The sequence below is a fragment of the Cherax quadricarinatus genome, unplaced genomic scaffold, assembly GCF_038502225.1.
Source record: "Cherax quadricarinatus isolate ZL_2023a unplaced genomic scaffold, ASM3850222v1 Contig155, whole genome shotgun sequence".
In the NCBI taxonomy this organism is placed as follows: Eukaryota; Metazoa; Arthropoda; class Malacostraca; order Decapoda; family Parastacidae; genus Cherax; species Cherax quadricarinatus.
This window is the reverse complement of record NW_027195181.1, coordinates 167,501-192,190: the sequence shown is the minus strand read 5'-3', so window position 1 is coordinate 192,190 and position 24,690 is coordinate 167,501. Positions and strand designations below refer to the sequence as shown.

The window sequence follows — 24,690 nt, the reverse complement described above, 5'->3', positions numbered from 1 at the left end:
GGAGGCCCTTCTCAAACCCAAACCCACTAACAAAAATAACTGCCCAACCCATTTTCAATACAGCCCAAGGAATAATCTTTGATAAGCTTATTAAATCGTGGGCAAGTCTCACGATTTAATAAGAGGCACGTAAGTTCCTCCGTCTTCTAATAACATGATCATTTTTCCACTATTATCTACCGTGTCTATAATTACTATCGCATTTGTTTTGTCTGTTTCGTAAAGTGGAGTCCAGGATCTTTACTTAATTCCTGGTGTAACTTAACAAATCGTTGATGACAATTCTGATGACAACTGACAATTGTGTTGACAATTCTGATGACAATTATGTTGCAGAGGTCTGAGCACAGCTCACATCTCTGCAACACAGTTCACACCTCTGCAACACAGCTCACACCTCTGCAACACAACTCACACCTCTGCAACACAGCTCACACCTCTGCAACACAACTCGCACCTCTGCAACACAACTCGCACCTCTGCAACACAGCTCACACCTCTGCAACACAACTCGCACCTCTGCAACACAACTCGCACCTCTGCAACACAGCTCACACCTCTGCAACACAACTCGCACCTCTGCAACACAACTCGCACCTCTGCAACACAACTCGCACCTCTGCAACACAGCTCACACCTCTGCAACACAACTCACACCTCTGCAACACAGCTCACACCTCTGCAACACAACTCGCACCTCTGCAACACAGCTCACACCTCTGCAACACAGCTCACACCTCTGCAACACAACTCGCACCTCTGCAACCCTCCTCCTATCAACGGTACTTTTTCTTTACGTAAATAATCTTACGATAAACCTTACGTTTCTGCCTCGGAAATAAAATAGGTTTTTAAAATAAACACTGAACTTTGCACTGCAAGTTTTATTCAACACCATATTATCCTGAAAGTTTGCAATTATGGCCCTGGGCAGTGTTGCATTGGTGCTAGACAGTACATTCGTGGTCTAATGGTGCTAGATAAGGTTTGTAGGTGAATGGTTCAGAGAACCGACAAGATGATAAATTAGACACATGTGCAACATCTACATTCTTGTCTGACACAGCAACTTCTTGGGATCTTAATACAGGGAATTCTTCACCCGCCTAACCCTTGGACACGACCTACTTCCACTGCTGCACCTCTCCTGCCTACGGTATATAAGCTACTTCTCCGCACATATGCTGTATTCTCTTCAAGATTGATGGACTGACCACATCGACTCAAAGCTGAGGGACTGATTACCACATACTCCTCCTGTTTTTCACCATTCTTCTTTGTATGGACTAATGAAGCCACTGTGTGACGAAACGTTTCCTCAATAAAGATACCCAAATGTTGCACATGTGTCTAATTTATCAGCTAGATAAGGTTGTTAGCGGTGCTGGGCAGTGTAGTAGCAGTGCTAGACAGTATATTCGTGGTTCTAGTGGTGCTAGATAGGGTTGTTATTGTGTTAGATGCGCTAGGTATTATAATTTTGATGTTATATAGTATATTCGTGGTTCTAGTGGTGCTAGATAGGGTAATTTGGTGCTGGGCAGTGTAACTGTCGTTATACTTGTGTCAGCGAGGGCAGTTTATGTGTTAGTAGCGCTGAACGGTTTGTCATTACTTTTAGTGTAGTGTTGGTGGTGTTAGTGGTGCTGGAGAGTGTAGTGTTGGTGCTAGTGGCGCTACCACCAGAGGACACTGTGCACCTCCACTGTCCCCGGCTCAGCATCAATAGTTTCGACCACCACACTGAGAGGAGATGAATCTCGCAGCATCTTTGACTGTCGTCTCTCCTGTAAAGAGAGACAAATCCGTTAACATCTCTGATTCCTAATTAGCAAGGCATCATCCCTCTTTCCACTTTCCTCACTATATCATATAAGAACATAAGAACGAAGGAACACTGCAGCAGGCCTACTGGCCCATGCGAGGCAGGTCCAAGTCTCCTACCGGCTTAAGCCAATGCACCCAACCTAGTCAGGTCAGGTCACATTGACTTAAGGGAGGAACACGGCAACCGACCTGGTAGCACAAGCTATCATGTCTAACTCACACCCACCCACATCTACTCATGTATTTATCCAACCTATTTTTAAAGCTACACAACGTTCTGGCCTCTATCACTGTACTTGGGAGTTTGTTCCACTCATCCACAACTCTATTACCAAACCAGTACTTTCCTATATCCTTCCTGAATCTGAATTTTTCCAACTTAAAACCATTGCTGCGAGTCCTGTCTAGGCTAGATATTTTCAGCACACTATTTACTTCTGTATTCCTGTCTTCCATTTATACACCTCAATCATATCCCCCCTAATTCTACGTCTTTCTAGAGAGTGCAGATTCAGGGCCCTTAGTCTATCCTCATAGGGAAGGTTTCTGATACATGGGATCAACTTTGTCATCCTCCTTTGTACATTTTCCAGAGCATTTATATCCATTCTGTAATACGGTGACCAAAATTGTGCAGCATAATCTAAATGAGGCCTAACCAAGGATGTATAGAGTTGAAGAACAACCTGAGGACTCCTATTATTTATGCTTCTTGATATGAAGCCAAGGATATTAGCTTTATTGCTAACACTTATGCACTGTTGTCTTGGTTTCAGATTACTGCTAACCAGAACTCCTAAATCTTTTTCGCAATCCGTAATATTAAGATCTACATTATTTAGTTTATATGTGGCATGGTTATTGTCCTGTCCAACATTTAGAACTTTGCATTTGTCTATATTAAACTGCATCTGCCACTTCTCCGACCACTGCATCAGTCTATTCAAATCTTCCTGGAGTGCTCGAATGTCCTCGTCAGAATGAATTCGACGGCCTATTTTGGTGTCATCGGCAAACTTGCTGATGTCGCTCTTTATACCCTCATCTATGTCGTTTATGTAGATTGTGAACATCAGGGGGCCCAAAACTGACCCCTGTGGAACACCGCTCGTGACGCTTCCCCACTCTGATTTCTCCCCATTTATGCAAACTCTCTGCTGCCTATTTGTCAACCATGCCTCTATCCAGGAAAAAATTTCTCCTCCTATTCCATGTGCCTTAATTTTCCTCAATAGTCTCTGATGTGGGACCCTGTCAAAAGCCTTACTGAAGTCCATATACACAATATCATATTCATTACCATGATCTACCTCCTCAAATACCTTAGTGAAAAAAGTTAATAAATTCGTAAGGCAGGAACGCCCCTTTGTAAAACCATGCTGAGATTCGTTGATTAATTTATGCTCTTCAAGGTGGCTACGAACTGCCTCGGCAATTATTGATTCCATAAATTTTCCCACTATGGAGGTTAGGCTTATTGGTCTATAGTTCGAAGCTAAGGACCTGTCACCTGCTTTGAAAATAGGTATCACATTTGCCATTTTCCACTTATCTGGCACCATGCCAGTTTGTAGTGATATGTTGAAAAGATTAGCCAAAGGTTTGCTGCTGGGAATACAGCATCTGTTATCTGTTTAGTCTCTGTGAGAGCCATGAGGTCTGGGGTTATCTCTGCTATTCTTCCTTTCAATTAGTAAGTGATCAACAACACCTGGAACCTGCGTGGAGGACATAGTCACTGACCTGGAGGACATAATCACCCACCTGGGGATACAGTCACCCACCTGGGGACAGAGTCACCCACCTGAGGACAGAAGGTGTAAGGTGCCACTGGTCTAGGCTCCTGAAGATAGATACTCTTGCCTGAGCTTATAAACACGTGTATACAGCCTCCTCTCTGTAACACATGGTAATTATTATTATTATTATTATTATTATTATTATTATTATTATTATTATTATTATTATTATTATTATTATTATTATTATTATATTTATTATCATTATTATCATCATCGTCATCATACAGTGGAACTTTATACAGCATTTGAGGTACACTTGTGGGCAAAACGTCGTAAAGTGTAAAGTGTTTCTGAATCACGATAAATGACGATAAATGACGATAAATTAGACACGTATGCAATATTTGGGTAACTTTACTCAGGAAAAACTTCACCCATTAAGATTTTGTGGACTAATTACATAGACTCCAGACTGAGGGACTGATCACCTCAAACTACTTCTGATCTTCGCCATTCTTCTTCCTATAAGACTGATGAAGCCACTGTGTGGCGAAACGTTCCCTCATTAAAAATAACTAAGTTTTGCAGATGTGTTTAATTTATCAACTTGTCGGTTCCCTGAATAATTTCTCCTCAAATCACAAAGGCAAGTAGTGTTTCTTACCTTCATAAACACCATCAAGAACCTCTCGCCCAGTGCTATGTTTCGCCACCTGTCGTCCCTGTACTTCTCCTCACGAGGGCCAAATGTTCCAGCAGTCATGTCACCGAAAACTAGAACCCTAAAACGGTGAAAAATCAAGAAATAGGTAAGTAAGTTAGTAAGTAAGCAAGTTAGTAAGTAAGTAAGTTAGTAAGTAAGCAAGTTAGTAAGTAAGCAAGTTTGTAAGTAAGCAAGTTAGTAAGTAAGCAAGTTAGTAAGTAAGCAAGTTAGTAAGTAAGCAAGTTAGTAAGTAAGTAAGTTAGTAAGTAAGTAAGTTAGTAAGTAAGTAAGTTAGTAAGTAAGTTAGTAAGTAAGCAAGTTAGTAAGTAAGCAAGTTAGTAAGTAAGTTAGTAAGCCAGTTAGTAAGTAAGCAAGTTAGTAAGTAAGCAAGTTAGTAAGTAAGCAAGTTAGTAAGTAAGTAAGTTAGTAAGTAAGTAAGTTAGTAAGTAAGTAAGTTAGTAAGTAAGTTAGTAAGTAAGCAAGTTAGTAAGTAAGCAAGTTAGTAAGTAAGTTAGTAAGCAAGTTAGTAAGTAAGCAAGTTAGTAAGTAAGCAAGTTAGTAAGTAAGTTAGTAAGCAAGTTAGTAAGTAAGCAAGTTAGTAAGTAAGCAAGTTAGTAAGTAAGCAAGTTAGTAAGTAAGCAAGTTAGTAAGAAAGCAAGTTAGTAAGTAAGCAAGTTAGTAAGTAAGCAAGTTAGTAAGTAAGCAAGTTAGTAAGTAAGCAAGTTAGTAAGTAAGCAAGTTAGTAAGTAAGCAAGTTAGTAAGTAAGCAAGTTAGTGGTTTAGAAAGACACGGTATTTATTACCAAGGTTTATACCAAGCAAGTTAGTAAGTAAGCAGGTTAGCAAGTAAGCAAGTTAGTAAGTAAGCAAGTTAGTAAGTAAGCAAGTTAGTAAGTAAGCAAGTTAGTAAGTAAGCAAGTTAGTAAGTAAGTAAGTTAGTAAGTAAGTTAGTAAGTAAGCAAGTTAGTAAGTAAGCAAATTAGTAGGTAAGTAAGTTTGTAAGTAATCAAGTTAGTAAGTAAGCAAGTTAGTAAGTAAGCAAGTTAGTAAGTAAGTTAGTAAGCAAATTAGTAAGTAAGCAAGTTAGTAAGTAAGCAAGTTAGTAAGTAAGTTAGTAAGTAAGTTAGTAAGTAAGCAAGTTAGTAAGTAAGCAAGTTAGTAAGTAAGCAAGTTAGTAAGTAAGCAAGTTAGTAAGTAAGCAAGTTAGTAAGTAAGCAAGTTAGTAAGTAAGCAAGTTAGTAAGTAAGTAAGTTAGTAAGTAAGTTAGTAAGTAAGCAAGTTAGTAAGTAAGCAAGTTAGTAATTAAGTAAGTTAGTAAGTAAGCAAGTTAGTAAGTAAGCAAGTTAGTAAGTAAGCGAGTTAGTAAGTAAGTTAGTAAGCAAGTTAGTAAGTAAGCAAGTTAGTAAGTAAGCAAGTTAGTAAGCAAGCAAGTTAGTAAGTAAGCAAGTTAGTAAGTAAGCAAGTTAGTAAGTAAGCAAGTTAGTAAGTAAGTAAGTTAGTAAGTAAGTTAGTAAGTAAGCAAGTTAGTAAGCAAGCAAGTTAGTAAGTAAGTAAGTTAGTAAGCAAGTTAGTAAGTAAGCAAGTTAGTAAGCAAGCAAGTTAGTAAGTAAGCAAGTTAGTAAGTAAGCAAGTTAGTAAGTAAGCAAGTTAGTAAGCAAGCAAGTTAGTAAGTAAGCAAGTTAGTAAGTAAGCAAGTTAGTAAGTAAGCAAGTTAGTAAGTAAGTTAGTAAGTAAGCAAGTTAGTAAGTAAGCAAGTTAGTAAGTAAGCAAGTTAGTAAGTAAGCAAGTTAGTAAGTAAGTTAGTAAGTAAGCAAGTCAGTAAGTAAGCAAGTTAGTAAGTAAGCAAGTTAGTAAGTAAGTTAGTAAGTAAGCAAGTTAGTAAGTAAGCAAGTTAGTAAGTAAGCAAGTTAGTAAGTAAGCAAGTTAGTAAGTAAGTTAGTAAGTAAGCAAGTTAGTAAGTAAGCAAGTTAGTAAGTAAGCAAGTTAGTAAGTAAGCAAGTTAGTAAGTAAGTTAGTAAGTAAGCAAGTTAGTAAGTAAGCAAGTTAGTAAGTAAGCAAGTTAGTAAGTAAGCAAGTTAGTAAGTAAGTTAGTAAGTAAGCAAGTTAGTAAGTAAGCAAGTTAGTAAGTAAGCAAGTTAGTAAGTAAGCAAGTTAGTAAGCAAGTTAGTAAGTAAGCAAGTTAGTAAGTAAGTAAGTTAGTAAGTAAGTAAGTTAGTAAGTAAGTAAGTTAGTAAGTAAGTTAGTAAGTAAGCAAGTTAGTAAGTAAGCAAGTTAGTAAGTAAGTTAGTAAGCAAGTTAGTAAGTAAGCAAGTTAGTAAGTAAGCAAGTTAGTAAGTAAGCAAGTTAGTAAGTAAGTTAGTAAGCAAGTTAGTAAGTAAGCAAGTTAGTAAGTAAGCAAGTTAGTAAGTAAGCAAGTTAGTAAGTAAGCAAGTTAGTAAGTAAGCAAGTTAGTAAGTAAGCAAGTTAGTAAGTAAGCAAGTTAGTAAGTAAGCAAGTTAGTAAGTAAGCAAGTTAGTGGTTTAGAAAGACACGGTATTTATTACCAAGGTTTATACCAAGCAAGTTAGTAAGTAAGCAGGTTAGCAAGTAAGCAAGTTAGTAAGTAAGCAAGTTAGTAAGTAAGCAAGTTAGTAAGTAAGCAAGTTAGTAAGTAAGCAAGTTAGTAAGTAAGTAAGTTAGTAAGTAAGTTAGTAAGTAAGCAAGTTAGTAAGTAAGCAAGTTAGTAGGTAAGTAAGTTTGTAAGTAAGCAAGTTAGTAAGTAAGCAAGTTAGTAAGTAAGCAAGTTAGTAAGTAAGTTAGTAAGCAAGTTAGTAAGTAAGCAAGTTAGTAAGTAAGCAAGTTAGTAAGTAAGCAAGTTAGTAAGTAAGCAAGTTAGTAAGTAAGCAAGTTAGTGGTTTAGAAAGACACGGTATTTATTACCAAGGTTTATACCAAGCAAGTTAGTAAGTAAGCAGGTTAGCAAGTAAGCAAGTTAGTAAGTAAGCAAGTTAGTAAGTAAGCAAGTTAGTAAGTAAGCAAGTTAGTAAGTAAGCAAGTTAGTAAGTAAGTAAGTTAGTAAGTAAGTTAGTAAGTAAGCAAGTTAGTAAGTAAGCAAGTTAGTAGGTAAGTAAGTTTGTAAGTAAGCAAGTTAGTAAGTAAGCAAGTTAGTAAGTAAGCAAGTTAGTAAGTAAGTTAGTAAGCAAGTTAGTAAGTAAGCAAGTTAGTAAGTAAGCAAGTTAGTAAGTAAGTTAGTAAGTAAGTTAGTAAGTAAGCAAGTTAGTAAGTAAGCAAGTTAGTAAGTAAGCAAGTTAGTAAGTAAGCAAGTTAGTAAGTAAGCAAGTTAGTAAGTAAGCAAGTTAGTAAGTAAGTAAGTTAGTAAGTAAGTTAGTAAGTAAGCAAGTTAGTAAGTAAGCAAGTTAGTAATTAAGTAAGTTAGTAAGTAAGCAAGTTAGTAAGTAAGCAAGTTAGTAAGTAAGCGAGTTAGTAAGTAAGTTAGTAAGCAAGTTAGTAAGTAAGCAAGTTAGTAAGTAAGCAAGTTAGTAAGCAAGCAAGTTAGTAAGTAAGCAAGTTAGTAAGTAAGCAAGTTAGTAAGTAAGCAAGTTAGTAAGTAAGTAAGTTAGTAAGTAAGTTAGTAAGTAAGCAAGTTAGTAAGCAAGCAAGTTAGTAAGTAAGTAAGTTAGTAAGCAAGTTAGTAAGTAAGCAAGTTAGTAAGCAAGCAAGTTAGTAAGTAAGCAAGTTAGTAAGTAAGCAAGTTAGTAAGTAAGCAAGTTAGTAAGCAAGCAAGTTAGTAAGTAAGCAAGTTAGTAAGTAAGCAAGTTAGTAAGTAAGCAAGTTAGTAAGTAAGTTAGTAAGTAAGCAAGTTAGTAAGTAAGCAAGTTAGTAAGTAAGCAAGTTAGTAAGTAAGCAAGTTAGTAAGTAAGTTAGTAAGTAAGCAAGTTAGTAAGTAAGCAAGTTAGTAAGTAAGCAAGTTAGTAAGTAAGCAAGTTAGTAAGTAAGTTAGTAAGTAAGCAAGTTAGTAAGTAAGCAAGTTAGTAAGTAAGCAAGTTAGTAAGTAAGCAAGTTAGTAAGTAAGTTAGTAAGTAAGCAAGTTAGTAAGTAAGCAAGTTAGTAAGTAAGCAAGTTAGTAAGTAAGCAAGTTAGTAACTAAGTTAGTAAGTAAGCAAGTTAGTAAGTAAGCAAGTTAGTAAGTAAGCAAGTTAGTAAGTAAGCAAGTTAGTAAGTAAGTTAGTAAGTAAGCAAGTTAGTAAGTAAGCAAGTTAGTAAGTAAGCAAGTTAGTAAGTAAGCAAGTTAGTAAGTAAGCAAGTTAGTAAGTAAGCAAGTTAGTAAGTAAGTAAGTTAGTAAGTAAGTTAGTAAGTAAGTTAGTAAGTAAGCAAGTTAGTAAGCAAGCAAGTTAGTAAGTAAGTAAGTTAGTAAGCAAGTTAGTAAGCAAGCAAGTTAGTAAGTAAGCAAGTTAGTAAGTAAGCAAGTTAGTAAGTAAGCAAGTTAGTAAGCAAGCAAGTTAGTAAGTAAGCAAGTTAGTAAGTAAGCAAGTTAGTAAGTAAGCAAGTTAGTAAGTAAGTTAGTAAGTAAGCAAGTTAGTAAGTAAGCAAGTTAGTAAGTAAGCAAGTTAGTAAGTAAGCAAGTTAGTAAGTAAGTTAGTAACTAAGCAAGTTAGTAAGTAAGCAAGTTAGTAAGTAAGCAAGTTAGTAAGTAAGCAAGTTAGTAAGTAAGTTAGTAAGTAAGCAAGTTAGTAAGTAAGCAAGTTAGTAAGTAAGCAAGTTAGTAAGTAAGCAAGTTAGTAAGTTAGTAAGTAAGCAAGTTAGTAAGTAAGCAAGTTAGTAAGTAAGCAAGTTAGTAAGTAAGCAAGTTAGTAAGTAAGTTAGTAAGTAAGCAAGTTAGTAAGTAAGCAAGTTAGTAAGTAAGCAAGTTAGTTAGTAAGCAAGTTAGTAAGTAAGCAAGTTAGTAAGTAAGTTAGTAAGTAAGCAAGTTAGTAAGTAAGCAAGTTAGTAAGTAAGCAAGTTAGTAAGTAAGCAAGTTAGTAAGTAAGTAAGTTAGTAAGTAAGCAAGTTAGTAAGCAAGCAAGTTAGTAAGTAAGCAAGTTAGTAAGTAAGCAAGTTAGTAAGTAAGGAAGTTAGTAAGTAAGCAAGTTAGTAAGTAAGCAAGTTAGTAAGTAAGTAAGTTAGTAAGCAAGCAATTTAGTAAGTAAGTAAGTTAGTTAGTAAGCAATTTAGTAAGTAAGGAAGTTAGTAAGTAAGCAAGTTAGTAAGTAAGCAAGTTAGTAAGTAAGTAAGTTAGTAAGTAAGCAAGTTAGTAAGTAAGCAAGTTAGTAAATAAGCAAGTTAGTAAGTAAGTTAGTAAGTAAGCAAGTTAGTAAGTAAGCAAGTTAGTAAGTAAGCAAGTTAGTAAGTAAGCAAGTTAGTAAGTAAGCAAGTTAGTAAGTAAGCAAGTTAGTAAGCAAGTTAGTAAGCAAGCAAGTTAGTAAGTAAGCAAGTTAGTAAGTAAGTAAGTTAGTAAGTAAGCAAGTTAGTAAGCAAGTTAGTAAGTAAGTAAGTTTACTCAAGTATACATAAAGTCAGTTACGTAGAGTGACACACACAGCAGTATGTGTATAAAAACTCAGGATAACCCACTAAAAGTGGGTTGGGCAAATATTCTGTTAGTGGGTTGAATTCGTGAAGGACCTGCCTAGTATGGGCCGACAGGCCTACTGCTGTGTTCTCCTTCCTTGTGTTCTTATTTCCGTGAAGACGATGTAGTCAGTCCATCACCCTGGAAGTCGTAGATTTGAGGTTATCAGTCCCTCAGCCTGGAGAAGTTTTGTTCCAAAGTCTGGAACTTTGGAACAGAACTTCTCCAGGCTGAGGGACTGATTGCCTCAAATCTACGTTCTTATTTCCATTGGGATCTTTTATAATCTTTTATACTGTGTGGGCGAAGCGTTTCGTCAGTACCAAACGTTTCGGTATTTTATACCAGTTTCAGCATTTATGTACAATATATAATCTTAAATGATCTTTTATCAATATTAAGTGACTGAAGACATCGACTCCAGGCTGAGGGACTGATTACCTCAAAGTCTTCCTCTTATTCCACCTTTTTCCGCATTGGACTGAAGAAACCACTGTGTGGCGAAACGATTCCAGATACCCAAATGTTGAAAAAGTGTCTAAAGTATATAAGTAGGTGAGGGTGGGTGTGACTTGGACCTGCCTAGCATGGGTCAGTAAGCCTGCAACAGCACTCCTCTCTTGCACAATCAGACACATGTACAACATCTGGGCATCTTTATTTGTAGACGTTTCGCCCACCAGCGGCTTTATCGGTACAATATGAGGACAAAATGTAAAGAATTATTCACAAAGGATGAGATAATCAATCCCTCAACCTTGGATTTGGTGAACAGCACCGTAGTCTTACGTTCTTTCAGTGGCGTTACGACACTTGAACTTCCAGGCTCAGGGATCTTACCCCAACCTTAGTAAGGCAAGTTACCCATTTCAAGGGAGAAGTTACCTTGATGCTGGTGACGAGGTCTTAGCGTGTGGTGGGTACGGGAGTAAATTCTTGGGTAGCTCTAGTAGGGCGTGGTTTTAGTAAGCACCTGCCTTGTATGGGCCACTAGGCCTTCTCCAGTGTTCCTACATTCGTATGTTCTCATGTCATCAAGAACGTAATACGACTCTTACAGGTTTATCATTTTCTCCTGGTATGAACTTTGGCAATAAATACCAACATCATTTTCCCCTCCCTCCCACAATCCCAAAAAAAGGTCAAAACTTACCGATCATCGTTTTGGTACTGCCAGTGAAGGTCAGCAACGACGAGGATGTCACCCTGGTACCTGACTATGTCTTGGTCAGTTTCTGGCATCAACATGACACCCACGCTGGCAAAAAATTTATTATTATTATTATTATTATTATTATTATTATTATTATTATTATTATTATTATTATTATTATTATTACTATTATTATTGTTATTATTATTATTATTATTATTATTATTATTATTATTATTATTATTATTATTATTATTATTATTATTATTATTATTATTATTATTATTATTACTATTATTATTGTTATTATTATTATTATTATTATTATTATTATTATTATTATTATTATTATTATTATTATTATTATTATTTTTATTATTGTTATTATTATTATTATTATTATTATTATTATTATTATTATTATTATTATTATTATTATTATTATTATTATTATTATTATTATTATTATTATTATTCTCATCTTGTCTTAACTTTCATTATTATTATTATTATTATTATTATTATTATTATTATTATTATTATTATTATTATTATTATTATTATTATTATTATTATTATTATTATTGTTATTATTATTATTATTATTATTATTATTATTATTATTATTATTATTATTATTATTATTATTATTATTATTATTATTATTATTATTGTTGTTGTTGTTGAAGAATTAGACACATGTTCAACACCTGGGTGACTTTATTTGTAGACATTTCGCCATCCAGTGGCTTTATCGCTGCAAATTCAAAGACTTGAAGATTCTTCAAGACTTCGGTGGTGTTCACCAACTCCAAGACTGAGGGACTGAACACCTCAAACCTACTTCGTGTCCTTCAGCGTCTCCAGTAATTACTCTCTGCACGGGACTGGTAAAGCCACTGGTGGGCGAAACGTCTCCACAGCAAAGATACCCAAGTGTGTCTTATTCATTTATATTTCTTGTTTTGCACTCCATCAATATAATTATTGATGTTGTTATTATTGAAACAATAAGAATGATAATGAGACACTTGTGAAACATTTGGGTATCTTTATTCTGGAAACGTTTCGCCAGCCAGTGGCTTCTTCAGTCCAATGTAGATAAAGGTGAAAGATGAAGATGAGTTTGAGGTAATCAGTCTCTAAACCTGGAGTAGCTGTGCTCAGTCCATCAGTCTTGATAAAAGTGTTGAGGGACTGATTACCTCAACCCTCCTCTTGATCTTCCAACTTTCTCTGCACTGGACTGAAGAAGCCACTGGCTTACTAAACGTTTTCCAGAATAAAACAAATACCCAAATGGGGCACAAACGCCACATTTATCAACTTCTCGTTTTTTTTCTAAAATATTTATTCCCAACAGTAAGAATAATTACCACTCACGAATCTATCTTGTTGAGTGCCATTGTAATCTCAACCGTGAAGTCGTCTTGTTCAGTAAATCCTGCCGGGACACTCAGACGCTGGGATGCGAGTTGATCTGATGGGCTGAAGGTCCTAATGTTCTCCTGGCGAAGTTTGCCCTGCCTCTCCGTCAGCAGAGACCCCACGTAGGCGTTCCAGATGATTGGCATCGCGACACTGATAGACAGGAACAAATGTTGCTGTTGTTCTTAGAGAATCTGATGAGTTTTTGTGATGCTGAGGGCTCTAAGATGCTCTGATGGTTATTAAGATGGTGGGGTTCTAAGATGTTCTGATGAGTTTTTGTGATGCTGGGGGCTCTAAGATGCTCTGATGGTTATTAAGATGGTGGGGTTCTAAGATGTTCTGATGAGTTTTTGTGATGCTGGGGGCTCTAAGATGCTCTGATGGTTATTAAGATGGTGGGGTTCTAAGATGTTCTGATGAGTTTTTGTGATGCTGGGGGCTCTAAGATGCTCTGATGGTTATTAAGATGGTGGGGTTCTAAGATGTTCTGATGAGTTTTTGTGATGCTGGGGGTTCTAAGATGCTCTGATGGTTATTAAGATGGTGGGGTTCTAAGATGTTCTGATGAGTTTTTGTGATGCTGGGGGTTCTAAGATGCTCTGATGGTTATTAAGATGGTGGGGTTCTAAGATGTTCTGATGAGTTTTTGTGATGCTGGGGGCTCTAAGATGCTCTGATGGTTATTAAGATGGTGGGGTTCTAAGATGTTCTGTGCAACATCTGGGTATCTTTATTGTAGACGTTTCGCCATCCATTGGCTTTATCAATACAAATTCCAGGACATAACTTGAAGACAGTAGGTCTATATACAGAAGATGAGGTAATCAATATATAGTCCTACTGTCTTCAAGTTATGTCCTGGAATTTGTATTGTTAAAGCCACTGGATGGCGAAACGTCTACAATAAAGATACCCAGATGTTGCACATGTGTCTTAATTTCATCTTGTCGGTATTATATACCATTCTTGCACAAGATGTTCTGATGAGTTTTTGTGATGCTGGGATTCTAAGATGTTCTGATTGGCTAATGAGATGCTGGGGTTCTAAGATGCCCTGATGAGCTACCGTAATGCTAGGGTTCTAAGATGCTCTGATGGATACTGTGATGCTGGCTAAATGGGTACACTAGTATTACAAGTGTTACCTGCTGACAGCAACACAGGTGTAACTTTCTAAGTGGCTACACTAGTATTACAAGTGTTACCTGCTGACAGCAACACAGGTGTAACTTTCTAAGTGGCTACACTAGCATTACAAGTGTTACCTGCTGATAGCCAGTAGCTCTGTAACCACAGCGGAGTTGTTAGTTGCGCCAGCAGCCAGCGCATTGTAGTGCTGGTACCAGGAGCTGCGCTTCTTCGTCATCTCCTGAAAAGCATCCTTAACAGCCTCAATCATCCGTTCTACGCCACGTCCACCATCATCATCCTCGTCATTACCATCATCATCCTGCAATAACGCTGGTAGAATTACCGACAATGTTTTTAGTGTAAGGAAATAAGTGCAACTAATTCGACAGTTTACTGTGGCAACGTTTCGCCCTCCATTAGTTACACATCTGACCTTTCAGCCAGCAGCGTCATCATGTTCGTACGTCAGTTTACGTGTGGCCAGGAGTAATAGCTTGGTTGATCAGACCCTGATCCACCACGAGGCCTGGTCTCAGACCGGGTCACAGGGGCGTTGACCCCCCGAAACTCTCTCCAGGTATCCAGGTATACCAAGGTCACAGTTCACTCAACCCATGACCTTAACGTTTAAAAAGCGATAAAACGTGACAAATGCACAAGAAAAAAAACGCAAATATTATTCTAAGTTCACTTAAGCACGTTTCTCCCTTGTTGATGAAGAACGGGAGAGACGTGCAATATCTGGGTATTATTATCTGTAGACATTTCGCCCACCAGTGGCTTTATCAGTACAAGGGAAGGCAATAAATATTATCCGCTATTGACTTAGTTTCGCTTTATCGAAGCTTTATCGAAGCTTTATCGAAGCTTTATCGAAGCTTTATCGAAGCTTTATCGAAGTTTTATCGAAGTTTTATCGAAGCTTTATCGAAGTTTTATCGAAGTTTTATCGAAGCTTTATCGAAGTTTTATCGAAGTTTTATCGAAGCTTTATCGAAGTTTTATCGAAGTTTTATCGAAGCTTTATCGAAGTTTTATCGAAGTTTTATCGAAGCTTTATCGAAGCTTTATCGAAGTTTTATCGAAGCTTTATCGAAGCTTTATCGAAGTTTTATCGAAGCTTTATCGAAGCTTTATCGAAGTTTTATCGAAGTTTTATCGAAGCTTTATCGAAGCTTTATCGAAGTTTTATCGAAGCTTTATCGAAGCTTTATCGAAGTTTTATCGAAGCTTTATCGAAGCTTTATCGAAGTTTTATCGAAGCTTTATCGAAGCTTTATCGAAGTTTTATCGAAGCTTTATCGAAGCTTTATCGAAGTTTTATCGAAGCTTTATCGAAGCTTTATCGAAGTTTTATCGAAGTTTTATCGAAGCTTTATCGAAGCTTTATCGAAGTTTTATCGAAGCTTTATCGAAGCTTTATCGAAGTTTTATCGAAGCTTTATCGAAGCTTTATCGAAGTTTTATCGAAGCTTTATCGAAGCTTTATCGAAGTTTTATCGAAGCTTTATCGAAGCTTTATCGAAGTTTTATCGAAGCTTTATCGAAGTTTTATCGAAGCTTTATCGAAGTTTTATCGTAACTTTATCAAAGCTTTATCGTAACTTTATCGAAATTTTATCGAAGCTTTATCGAAGCTTTATCGTAACTTTATCGAAGCTTTATCAAAGTTTTATCAAAGCTTTATAGAAGTTTTATCAAAGCTTTATCGAAACTTTATCAAAGCTTTATCGAAGCTTTATCAAAGCTTTATCGAAACTTTATCAAAGCTTTATCGAAGCTTTATCGTAACTTTATCGAAGCTTTATCGTAACTTTATCGAAGCTTTATCGTAACTTTATCGAAGCTTTATCGAAGCTTTATCAAAGCTTTATCGAAGCTTTATCGAAGCTTTATCGTAACTTTATCGAAGCTTTATCGTAACTTTATCGAAGCTTTATCGTAACTTTATCGAAGCTTTATCGTAACTTTATCGAAGCTTTATCGAAGCTTTATCAAAGCTTTATCGAAGCTTTATCGAAGCTTTATCGTAACTTTGTCGAAGCTTTATCGAAGCTTTATCAAAGCTTTATCGAAGCTTTATCGAAGCTTTATCGTAACTTTATCGAAGCTTTATCGTAACTTTATCGAAGCTTTATCGTAACTTTATCGAAGCTTTATCGTAACTTTATCGAAGCTTTATCGTAACTTTATCGAAGCTTTATCGAAGCTTTATCAAAGCTTTATCGAAGCTTTATCGAAGCTTTATCGTAACTTTATCGAAGCTTTATCGTAACTTTATCGAAGCTTTATCGTAACTTTATCGAAGCTTTATCGAAGCTTTATCGTAACTTTATCGTAACTTTATCGAAGCTTTATCGTAACTTTATCGAAGCTTTATCGTAACTTTATCGAAGCTTTATCGTAACTTTATCGAAGCTTTATCGAAGCTTTATCAAAGCTTTATCGAAGCTTTATCGTAACTTTATCGAAGCTTTATCGAAGCTTTATCGTAACTTTATCGAAGCTTTATCGTAACTTTATCGAAGCTTTATCGTAACTTTATCGAAGCTTTATCGAAGCTTTATCAAAGCTTTATCGAAGCTTTATCGTAACTTTATCGAAGCTTTATCGAAGCTTTATCGTAACTTTATCGAAGCTTTATCGTAACTTTATCGAAGCTTTATCGTAACTTTATCGAAGCTTTATCGTAACTTTATCGAAGCTTTATCGTAACTTTATCGAAGCTTTATCGAAGCTTTATCGTAACTTTATCGTAACTTTATCGAAGCTTTATCGTAACTTTATCGAAGCTTTATCGTAACTTTATCGAAGCTTTATCGTAACTTTATCGAAGCTTTATCGAAGCTTTATCAAAGCTTTATCGAAGCTTTATCGTAACTTTATCGAAGCTTTATCGAAGCTTTATCGTAACTTTATCGAAGCTTTATCGTAACTTTATCGAAGCTTTATCGTAACTTTATCGAAGCTTTATCGTAACTTTATCGAAGCTTTATCGTAACTTTATCGAAGCTTTATCGTAACTTTATCGAAGCTTTATGGAAGCCACAAACACGTGAAATTATTCGTAACTTAATAAAGCCGATCTTAAAAATCTTTTCTCATTATAACAAAGAAAAATAAATTAACAACGTACTCTACTGTGAGTAAAAACTTCGCCCCCCACACTGCACTAAGCTCTTGATTCCTTGGATCAAGAGCCCCCTATCTTGGAGGGTATATTATAGTGAAATTCGTGCTAGAAAATGCCTTAGATTAATTTAATTGAAGATGGTTATTGATTCCGAATGTCTGTGAGCGAGGGACGACTCAGCCTGGCAGAGAAGTTCTTGATTTGGGGACTTTGAGCTGTCCTCTCTTTCCCTGGATCAAACCTGTTTCCTCCTCATTCCCCTAGGAGCTGTATGACCCCTATGGATTTAGCGCTTACCCTCAGAATAATGGCATTGTTTCAGTTGTAAGAAGAAATTTAATGTAAACTTACTTGGTCAGCCTGGGGCAGGTCAGCCTGGGGCAGGTCAGCCTGGGGCAGGTCAGCCTGGAGCAGGTCAGCCTGGGGCAGGTCAGCCTGGGGCAGGTTAGGCTGGAATAGGCCATCAAATTTACCTTCTAGCCACCCTGTCCAGTCTGCCCTCGACACCACCACCTGCGTAAAAAAATGTGTTTCATTTGGATTAGTTACCCCTAGTGTGTGTAATTAACTGGATGTTGAGCTCTGTCTCCTGGGCCTGCCTGGATGAACTCGCTGCAGTTTACGAACTGCATAACTGCACAGATCAAACTGTCCTTCCTGGTCATCCCTCGTAGCTCAGCATACAATCGAAAGGACTCGGGTTGAATCTTGGGCGGGGGTAAGACGTATACCCGTAGGGATACCTGTATTTAAGGGTAGGGAATACCTGTATATGTCGTAGGGATACATTTGTACTGAAGCAGCCAATGATAACTACGATACTATTGCGTCAGCTATTGTCCTAGTAATCATTAATTTTTAAAAGGGGTGGAGGGGTAAGCCAGCGGAAGGCCTCGATCATATGACCAAAAGCTCCAGTGGCGGGTCATCATATGACTAAGACCAGAGTCAGGAAACACATGTCCTGATTCCTGACAAATCTTACCTAACCTAACCAAACCTAACCTAACCTAACCTAACTTAACCAAACCAAACTATTACAACCTAGGATTTCAAATGGCCTGTTATCCCAGGTGTAATGGGAGCAAATAAACACAGTAGAAAAAGTTTAGACTTATATTATCCTTCACCAATTTAGAACAGCAATATGTACACTATGTACAGTGATAAATATAGTGCACTCCACGGTAAGCAAGGCAGAAATAGAAGCCACAAGATAGCAGACCGTGCTTCAACCAGCTCTAGAATGGGAATGACAAGGGCAGACAGGAGAGCGGTATCCACATAACCTCTGCGATTGTCAATCCCACCTTCTTATTGGCTAGAACCTGGTCACTAGTTGAACGATGGGGCCCCATCATCAACTCTTAGCAACCTGGTTCGAGGGTTGGGGGAGATAGCCTGTAAATGAGGGTGTGTCCATGCGCCGAATAAAGGTTACGTACTCTTTGCATGCCACACAAACCTAACCTAACCTAACTTAACCAAACCAAACCTAACCTAACCTAACTTAACCAAACCAAACCTAACCAAATTTAACCTAACCAAACCTAACCAAACCTAACTAAGCCTAACCTAATCTAACCTAGCCAAACCAAACCTAACGTAACTTAACCTAACCAAACCTAACCTAACTTAACCTAAGCAAACCTAACCTAACCTAACCTAACCTAACCTAACCTAATCTCACCTAACCTAACCTAACCAAACCAAACCTAACATAACTTAACCTAACCAAACCTAACCTAACTTAACCTAACCTAACTTAACCTAACCTAACCTAACCTAACCTAACCAAACCTAACATAACTTAACCTAACCAAACCTAACCTAACCTAACCTAACCTAACCTAACCTAACCTAATCTCACCTAACCTAACCTAACCAAACCAAACCTAACATAACTTAACCTAACCTAACCTAACCTAACCTAACCTAACCTAATCTCACCTAACCTAACCTAACCAAACCAAACCTAACATAACTTAACCTAACCAAACCTAACCTAACCTAACCTAACCTAACCTAACCTAACCTAACCGAACTTAACCCAACCTGTTGTTGTCATGGTGTTATGGGTACACATAAGTTCGCTACCGTCCAACAAACTCGCCCATCAGGTCTGTATCTACATCCATATCTAATCTAAAATGGATAACACAGATGTAATACTGACTCAAGGGTCAAGGGTGTGATACCCTCTCGTTCTGTGTAGGGCATTATTAACTTTCTATATAACGGGTGGGATCATTAGGACGTGTTTCCTTGAGACACCTGCTGTCCATGTTCACCTAGCGGTAAAATAGGTACCTGGGTGTTAGTCGACTGGTGTGGGTCGCATCCTGGGGACAAAATTAGCCTATTTTGCTCGAAATACTCTCTTTAACCAGGATTTTTGTGTATAGTATGTCATTAATGTCAGCTATGGTCTGTATAAGTTGCATCATGTACTTGTAAAAATAAAAATTATTATTATTATTATTATTATTATTATTATTATTATTATTATTATTATTATTATTATTATTATTATTATTATTATTTTATTATTATTATTATTATTATTATTATTATTATTATTATTATTATTATTATTATTATTATTATTATTATTATTATTATTATTATTATTATTACATAATCCTGGCTTCTTGTGTTATTACTCACCCCTGACTCCAGGGATATGAACATAAGATACCAGACATATTCAGCAAATATCGTAAATTTGCTTGCAACAGAATAGACAAACTGAAGATTTAGATTCGGATTCTTTCCTGTTAATTCTTTTGAGGCCTAGTTCCTAGGCCTTTCATGTATCCACATGCTCTTGCGCTACCATCCACAGGATGGATATGGGGTACACAATAAACTAGCCACTTCAGAGGCAAAATATAAACATCCACTCACCCCTTGGACTCATGTACGCTATATATTGTCCACCAGAACATTCCTAAGTTAGTATTAAAAATGGTTATAATTATAACTTTAATGTCCAAAGTGGTGGACGGGTAAGCCAGCTGAAGGCATCAATCAGATGACGAAAAGATCCAGCGGCGGGTCATCATATAACTAAGATCCACGTCAGGAAATACTTGTCTACCTTCCAAGCAAATCTTACCTAACGTAACCTATCGTAACGTAACGTAACCTAGCGTAACGTAACCTAACGTAATGTAACCTACCGTAACGTAACCTAGCGTAACGTAACGTAACGTAACGTAATCTAACGTAACGGAACCTAACCTAATCCTAAAGTGGGAATGTTTACTTACAGATAAAAGCAGAAAGATGAGAGACACTGTGATCTTCATGGCTATACAAGACTCACTGACCAGTTCTCCTCCTACACACCTCCTCGTTTATCACCCACTGCACGTTTCTTGCCAGAATTATTACACTTACAGATGAATTCAATTGCCTCTACTGGTTAGCCATCTGACAGGTTGGTAATGCATTCCTGGCCTAGTTATTCTTCAATTTCTTCCTCTGTGATGAAGTAAGGTAGGATTGAATAATTTCGTGTCTATAGCAATCATCACCTCCTCCTTATTCCCTGTTGTGTCTATTAGATAAGATGACCAGTAATCACTGAGGATGATAGCAGTGAGAGCCAGCAGTGACTGGCAGACAGCACAATACTTGAAACACTAGATAAAATGACCACTGGTGTTGCTGACGATGACAGCCGTCAGAGACAGCAGTGACAATAGAGATAAGTGGTTTACATAATTATGTATAATTATGTATACCATTAAGCTCACATACTGAGGTCCAGGGGTCGATCTCCGCTACAGGTGAAAAACATTAGGACCTGTTTCTTTAAGACATCTGCTGTCCCTGTTCACTTATCAGTAAAATAGGCACCTGGGTGTTAGTCGACTGGTGTGGGTCGCATCCTGGGGACAACATTGACCTAATTTGCGGGAAATGTTCAGCATAACAAGGGACTTTCTATACAGTAGTATGTCACTGATGTCAGTTATGGTCTGTATGTCTTGTACATGTACTTGTAGATATAAAGATTTTTATTGTAATTTTTATTAGTATCAACTAAGGAATCGTTGTTATTTTCAGATTATGGTGTCCCATTTTGGGAGGTCAGAGCAAGAACTGTTTACCCAACACATCCCGTTAATCGAGATGGTTTACCTGTCACACTCCATCATACAAGATGGTCTCCCTGCCTCACTCCATCACACAGGATGGTCTCCCTGCCTCACTCCATCACACAGGATGGTCTTCCTGCCTCACTCCATCATACAGGATGGTCTTCCTGCCTCACTCCATCATACAGGATGGTCTTCCTGCCTCACTCCATCATACAGGATGGTCTTCCTGCCTCACTCCATCATACAGGATGGTCTTCCTGCCTCACTCCATCATACAGGATGGTCTTCCTGCCTCACTCCATCATACAGGATGGTCTTCCTGCCTCACTCCATCATACAAGATGGTCTCCCTGCCTCACTCCATCATACAGGATGGTCTTCCTGCCTCACTCCATCATACAGGATGGTCTTCCTGCCTCACTCCATCATACAGGATGGTCTTCCTGCCTCACTCCATCATACAGGATGGTCTCCCTGCCTCACTCCATCATACAGGATGGTCTTCCTGCCTCACTCCATCATACAGGATGGTCTTCCTGCCTCACTCCATCATACAGGATGGTCTTCCTGCCTCACTCCATCATACAGGATGGTCTTCCTGCCTCACTCCATCATACAGGATGGTCTCCCTGCCTCACTCCATCACACAGGATGGTCTCCCTGCCTCACTCCATCATACAGGATGGTCTCCCTGCCTCACTCCATCATACAGGATGGTCTTCCTGCCTCACTCCATCATACAGGATGGTCTCCCTGCCTCACTCCATCATACAGGATGGTCTCCCTGCCTCACTCCATCATACAGGATGGTCTTCCTGCCTCACTCCATCACACAGGATGGTCTCCCTGCCTCACTCCATCATACAGGATGGTCTCCCTGCCTCACTCCATCATACAGGATGGTCTTCCTGCCTCACTCCATCACACAGGATGGTCTCCCTGCCTCACTCCATCATACAGGATGGTCTCCCTGCCTCACTCCATCATACAGGATGGTCTTCCTGCCTCACTCCATCACACAGGATGGTCTCCCTGCCTCACTCCATCACACAGGATGGTCTCCCTGCCTCACTCCATCATACAGGATGGTCTCCCTGCCTCACTCCATCATACAGGATGGTCTTCCTGCCTCACTCCATCACACAGGATGGTCTCCCTGCCTCACTCCATCATACAGGATGGTCTCCCTGCCTCACTCCATCACACAGGATGGTCTTCCTGCCTCACTCCATCACACAGGATGGTCTCCCTGCCTCACTCCATCATACAGGATGGTCTCCCTGCCTCACTCCATCATACAGGATGGTCTTCCTGCCTCACTCCATCATACAGGATGGTCTCCCTGCCTCACTCCATCACACAGGATGGTCTTCCTGCCTCACTCCATCATACAGGATGGTCTCCCTGCCTCACTCCATCACACAGGATGGTCTTCCTGCCTCACTCCATCACACAGGATGATCTTCCTGCCTCACTCCATCATACAGGATGGTCTCCCTGCCTCACTCCATCACACAGGATGGTCTTCCTGCCTCACTCCATCACACAGGATGGTCTTCCTGCCTCACTCCATCACACAGGATGGTCTTCCTGCCTCACTCCATCACACAGGATGGTCTTCCTGCCTCACTCCATCACACAGGATGGTCTCCCTGCCTCACTCCATCACACAGGATGGTCTTCCTGCCTCACTCCATCATACAGGATGGTCTCCCTGCCTCACTCCATCATACAGGATGGTCTCCCTGCCTCACTCCATCACACAGGATGGTCTCCCTGCCTCACTCCATCATACAGGATGGTCTCCCTGCCTCACTCCATCACACAGGATGGTCTTCCTGCCTCACTCCATCACACAGGATGGTCTTCCTGCCTCACTCCATCACACAGGATGGTCTTCCTGCCTCACTCCATCACACAGGATGGTCTTCCTGCCTCACTCCATCATACAGGATGGTCTCCCTGCCTCACTCCATCACACAGGATGGTCTCCCTGCCTCACTCCATCACACAGGATGGTCTTCCTGCCTCACTCCATCACACAGGATGGTCTTCCTGCCTCACTCCATCACACAGGATGGTATATATATATATATATATATATATATATATATATATATATATATATATATACATATATATATATATACATATACATATATATACATATACATATATATATATATATATATATATATATACATATATATATATATACATATACATATATATATATATATATATATATATATATATATATATATATATATATATATATATATATATATATATATATATATATGCAAAACAACCACTGTGAAAGAATAGAGAAATTCCAAGCGCTTTCGTGACTACTCGCATTATCAAGAAAATATGAAAGTAAAGCATCAAAGGAAGGTATATAAGGGGTGTAGCCAACACCTCACTATCACATCCCACAACAATGAAACACCTGACGCGCGACTCATAAGAAAGGGAACACTGCAGCAGGCCCGCCGGCCCAACTAGACAGGTCCTTCACACAACCCACCAACAAACTATTCTACCCAAGAAATAAGAAATTTTAAAAATTATTATTTGTCCAGTGTATTATTAAATTCTTCCCAAATTCTATTAATTATAAATGGATCTAATTTATATAAACCAAAGGAAATATTCATATTATTGTCAAAACTGCTTTTTATGAATCAAGATTCAATTTTATTCCTGTCGACCATGGACTTGCTTGATACTACTTTCTCAACTTTTTGAAAATCAATTGGATGGTTAAAATCTCTTACATGAATAAATAGAGCATTGGAATCTTGTCCAGTTCTAATGCTATATTTATGTTGTTTTAATCTTAGTTCGAGATTTTTACCAGTTTGACCGTAATAAACTTTATCGCAAATTTTACAAGGAATCTTATAGACACATCCATCAGCATTTTGGGGGGAATTCTTTATCAAAAGTTTTTTTTACTGTATCAAGATTTTTGAATACAACTTTAATATTAAAAGTCTCAAGAAGAGAAGGCATATCAACCAAGTTTTGATGGTAAGGGAGAACCAACATATTTTTAGTTGAATAAGGCTGGTTGTCCCTTTTGGGATTGTAAAAAGTATTTCTAGCAACTTTAAAAGATTTATCAATTACATTTCTTGGGTATTTCAAATCATTACCTATTTCAAAAATTTTGGATATTTCCTCATCTATGAACTCTGGACTACAAATTCGTAAAGCTCTCAAAAACATTGATGAGAAAACAGACAGTTTAACTCTATCTTGATGGGAAGAATAATAGTGGACATAGGAACAGTTATTTGTAGGTAAATTTAACTCTGTCTTGATGGGAAGAATAATAGTGGACATAGGAACAGTTATTTGTAGGTTTTCTGTAAATTTTAAATTTGAATTCATTATTACTCTTAATAATTAAAACATCTAGAAAAGGCAATGAGTTATTTTCTTCAAACTCAACAGTAAAGTTTATAGAATGGGCTAAGCTATTTAATTTGCCAAGGAAATGGTGTATGTCTACATTTTTGGGCATAAGACACAAAATATCATATACATATCTGAACCATTTAGCTCTATTAGGGAGGATTGTGTTAAGCAATCTTGTTTCAAAAAATTCCATGTATAGGTTACTAAGAACAGGTGAAAGAGGATTCCCCATTGCCATACCAAACTTATGAGTATAAAACTTATCATTAAATACAAATTTTGCATCAACAATGCAAAGTTTAATAAGTTTAATGGTAGTAGGAACTGGCAATGGTAAATCATAGTTAATGATTTTTTGAGAGCTTTACGAATTTACAGTCCAGAGTTCATAGATGAGGAAATATCCAAAATTTTTGAAATAGGTAATGATTCGAAATACCCAAGAAA

General features: G+C 37.7%; 1 protein-coding gene across 1 annotated transcript; it reads right to left on the bottom strand.

The window, feature by feature from the left end:
• Window positions 1-1,206: 1,206 nt before the first annotated feature.
• LOC128703797 (uncharacterized) lies at window positions 1,207-20,137 on the bottom strand. Its single transcript, XM_053798634.2, has 8 exons — window positions 19,981-20,137; window positions 17,060-17,221; window positions 13,710-13,894; window positions 12,397-12,594; window positions 11,014-11,118; window positions 4,234-4,351; window positions 3,632-3,724; window positions 1,207-1,787 (listed from the first exon to the last, which is right to left on the bottom strand). Exons 1-8 carry the CDS (start codon window positions 20,017-20,019, stop codon window positions 1,677-1,679), a joined length of 1,011 nt encoding a protein of 336 aa, XP_053654609.1. The 5' UTR covers window positions 20,020-20,137; the 3' UTR covers window positions 1,207-1,676.
• Between the last annotated feature and the right edge of the window lie 4,553 nt (window positions 20,138-24,690).